This window comes from Anarrhichthys ocellatus, unplaced genomic scaffold (assembly GCF_004355925.1).
Source record: "Anarrhichthys ocellatus isolate YVR2014 unplaced genomic scaffold, GSC_Weel_1.0 scaffold3, whole genome shotgun sequence".
NCBI lineage: Eukaryota > Metazoa > Chordata > Actinopteri > Perciformes > Anarhichadidae > Anarrhichthys > Anarrhichthys ocellatus.
The window spans coordinates 228,573-232,252 of NW_022280033.1; the positions used below are offsets into that span (position 1 = coordinate 228,573).

Consider the following 3,680-nt stretch of genomic DNA (forward strand, 5'->3'; position numbering starts at 1 on the left):
AAGGATCGACTGATTTATTTCAGTATTTAAGGATTCACTAAAGTTCCTTATTGCGGTGAATTAAATCTGGATTTGAGCAAAAAGGAAAGATTTCTGTTAATAAACCATAAAGTTTTTAGAAAACAATTGCTGCATAAAGGCACAACTCATTATGAAACACTAGCTGCAGTCGTGGAAACACTTTTGATTGGAAACGTAATACTGAGTGAGTTTCAGGTATGATTCACTTTAAATAAACACTCCTTTATGCTTCATGCTCATAAAGTGTTATGAGTCAGTGCACAGGGAGCTAACATAAATAAATAAACAGCATAAATTGACAGCAGTAACAATTATTTCTATTATGACAATAATCTCCCACATATTAAACATAATCACAGAATAAAAACCCTGAAGACAGATTTAATACGACCAACCAAAGAAGAAATAAAAAACTACAACACATATATATATGTATGAAGTGCATATCCTTTTCTTTTAGTTGCTGATTATTTGAATGTAAATGACTTTAAATTCTTCTGATTTGTTCCTGTAGCTCCTCCTACAGAGAGCACTGCCCCCTGCTGTCCATGCTCAGTATTACATCACTGTCTGTGCTCATGTGTCATGAACGCTCTCTTTAAAACATGGAAACAGAAGTCTGGATCTAAACGTTAATGTTTTAATACATGTGGACTCAACTCAAGACTTTTATTCTGGTGACGTTAATAAAAAAAGATGTCGATGGAACCGACAGCCCAAAGTTAAAAAGTGACTTAACACTTCTTGTTCTTTATCTTTCTAGGTTTGACAGTTTGTCTTCATGAGTGACGGCTAAGCCAAGAAGATTTTCTTTATACATTTGTGTTCTTTAAAAACACGCAGCAGAATAAGCTGCACACATTAGTTGTGTCAGATTGTGGCCAATTAATATTTAATATGTAAATAGTTTGACTAGCAGCACGTTATCTGCAACAACAAACCAACAACTTGAAACACTTCCTATTAAAAGCTTTTGTTCTTGTCTCTTTTGTTTATTTGTATTTGTTAGATGGAGGTAGGCTCCTTAATCATTTCTCAATAACTGACAAATAAATACATGAAGCTCCAGAGAATTATATTAAATTGACCAAAGAAGACTGCCCGCATACAGGAAGCTCACTCATGTTGTAACAGTCATGAATTACAATCCTTTATGTGTAAATACTGATCAAAACACACAAATCTGATTATCAATAAATCAAATATTTCCTGAGCAAAGAACGACTCTGATGCTGTTTTGTTATCTTTTGGGTTTCTCTTCAACAAAAACCTTTCTACGAGCTAATATGAACAAATAAATCGACACTTTTGTGTCAAATAAATCATTTCGATGAGTGTGACATAGTCATGCACTGGGAGAAGTATTAACACTGGAAGAGTCCAACTGTCCACCAGTACATTATATTAAAATGCTTCTTTGGATAACCGTTAGATCGTCATGGCACATTTCATGACCATGCTAATTTAATTTAGTGTTTCGTGCTTTATTCAGCATTACCTTCAGGTATTCTGGTTCTACTTTAAATAAACAACTTCCAGAATAATCACATAGCGAGTAACAGTACGCACATCCAAGTGTTACCAAGTCGAGATGAACACCTCAATGTTTCCCCAAAATAACTGATAAATACTGAGATCAATTCTGCTCTGGCTGCAGGTAAAGATGGGACACGAGAGGAGACAAAGGAAGGAGGCAGAAGGGAGCCAGCACAGTGTTTCCCCCGGTAGATGTTTCACAGTAAAGTTCTTGTCTTACTTGTTGGATATTTATAAATCTGCAAACTTGGACAGATAATAAAGACAGAAACATGACTTCTCAACACTGGATCCATCTCTGTTATTCATGAGAAAGAAATCCTGAGCGACTGGAGGGAAACACGGCGTTAAAGAAAAGAAAAGAAGAAGCAGAACATGCCCTGGAGGAAGTGGGGAGGAGGAGGTCTACTTCCAGCCCCAGAAGTGAGGGGCTCGGCGGGGGGACGTACCATCCTGAGAGCTGCTAAGGCCACGGCTGCTCCAGTCCAGCTGGCTGGAAGGAAGCGCCTCCTACGCACAGAGGAGACAACATTTAAAAACGGTCACTTAAGGAGATGCATCAGTGGAGCGACTTAATGGAGCGAGCAGAGAAACACATCTTTAGTGACATCTAGTGGCTGTTTACCCACATAGCAGCTGTGCAGACCTGGGTATTCCTGCTCTATATTACATTACAGTCATTTAGCAGATGCTTTTATCCAAAGCGACTTACAGTAAGTGTATTCAACATCGGTTTTCGAGAGAACAACTAGTCACCAGAAGTAATAAGTGCATGTCCTGTCCTCAAACAAGCATCTAAGAGCATAAACCAGAGCCAACGTACAGTGCAGAAACAAACGAATGCAATAAGTGCCACAAATTAATATAAAAACAATAAGTGCAATAAGCCAGTATGAATACAATAGATGCTAAGTAAGTGCTAAGCGGAAGGGTAGGCCTCTTTGAAGAGGTGAGTTTTCAGCCTGCGCCGAAAGATGGGCAGCGACTCTGCCGTCCTGACGTCAGTGGGGAGTTCATTCCACCACTGTGGGGTCAGGACAGAAAACAGCCGCGACCGGGTCGATCGGCCGCAGGGACCTCTGAGCGACGGGGCAACCAGTCGCCCCGAGGTAGCAGAGCGAAGTGGTCAGGCCGGGGTGTAGGGCTTGACCATGGCCTGGAGATAGGAAGGAGCTGTTCCTGTCACTGCCCTGTAGGCTAGCACCAGAGTCTTAAACTGGATGCGGGCTTTTACAGGTAGCCAGTGTAGAGAACGAAGAAGGCAAGTTGTGTGGGAGAACTTGGGGCGATTGAACACCAGGCGAGCTGCAGGTCTAGAAACAGACTTATGACAGTTTAGCTGGTTTAAAACAACACGTTCACTAATGTTTGACCTGTGACGTCTTTATATTCCTCTGTAGATAACCTTCAGCTCTAGTCTCTTGTTCTTTAATCTAATACCGAATAAATAAAAAGATGAATGTACCTTTGTAGAACGTGTGGAGGGCTGCGGCGTGTCAGGAGGACACACGGCTGGTACGGAGTCTTTGGTGGGCTCTAGCATTCCCTGAGGAGAGGGACCAAAGGGAGGGAAATATATAATAAAATGAGGTTTGGATTTATTTTATTTATTAATGAATTAAATGAATTTCCTGCAGTTGACTCACCAGACTGGATGCAAAAGCAGGCACAGCTACTGGCTGCTTCTTCATGCCGATGAACACCTTTGAAAAGAGACAAAATAAAACAGACTTTTATCTTCAGCAACAAACAGGAGGGAAGTAATTCTGCAACTACAGATGTTTTTATTCTATACAAACATAATATACTGTCAGGTCTTTACATTGATCTGGCCTCGGGCTGGGCCAAAATCTTAACTCTCTGTAACTGTTATTTCAATACCAGTACATACACACATATACATACATACAGTTGTGTGAAAAAGTGTTTGCCCCCTTCCTGATTTCTTTGCATGTTTGTCACACTTAAATGTTTCAGATCATCAAACAAATTTAAATATTAGACAAAGATAACACAAGTAAACACAAAATGCAGTTTTTAAATGAAGGTTTTTATTATTAAGGGGGGAAAAAAATCCAAACCTACATGGCCCTGTGTGAAAAAGTGATTGCCCCCTAAACCTA

At 40.0% G+C, this 3,680-nt stretch overlaps 1 protein-coding gene across 1 annotated transcript; it reads right to left on the reverse strand.

Annotated features, from left to right (window-relative positions):
• LOC116401365 (aftiphilin-like) lies at positions 1-3,467 on the reverse strand. Its single transcript, XM_031879727.1, has 3 exons — positions 3,204-3,467; positions 3,023-3,103; positions 1-2,067 (listed from the first exon to the last, which is right to left on the reverse strand). The coding sequence occupies exons 1-3, from the start codon at positions 3,246-3,248 to the stop codon at positions 1,963-1,965; spliced, it is 231 nt and encodes a 76-aa protein (XP_031735587.1). The 5' UTR covers positions 3,249-3,467; the 3' UTR covers positions 1-1,962.
• Between the last annotated feature and the right edge of the window lie 213 nt (positions 3,468-3,680).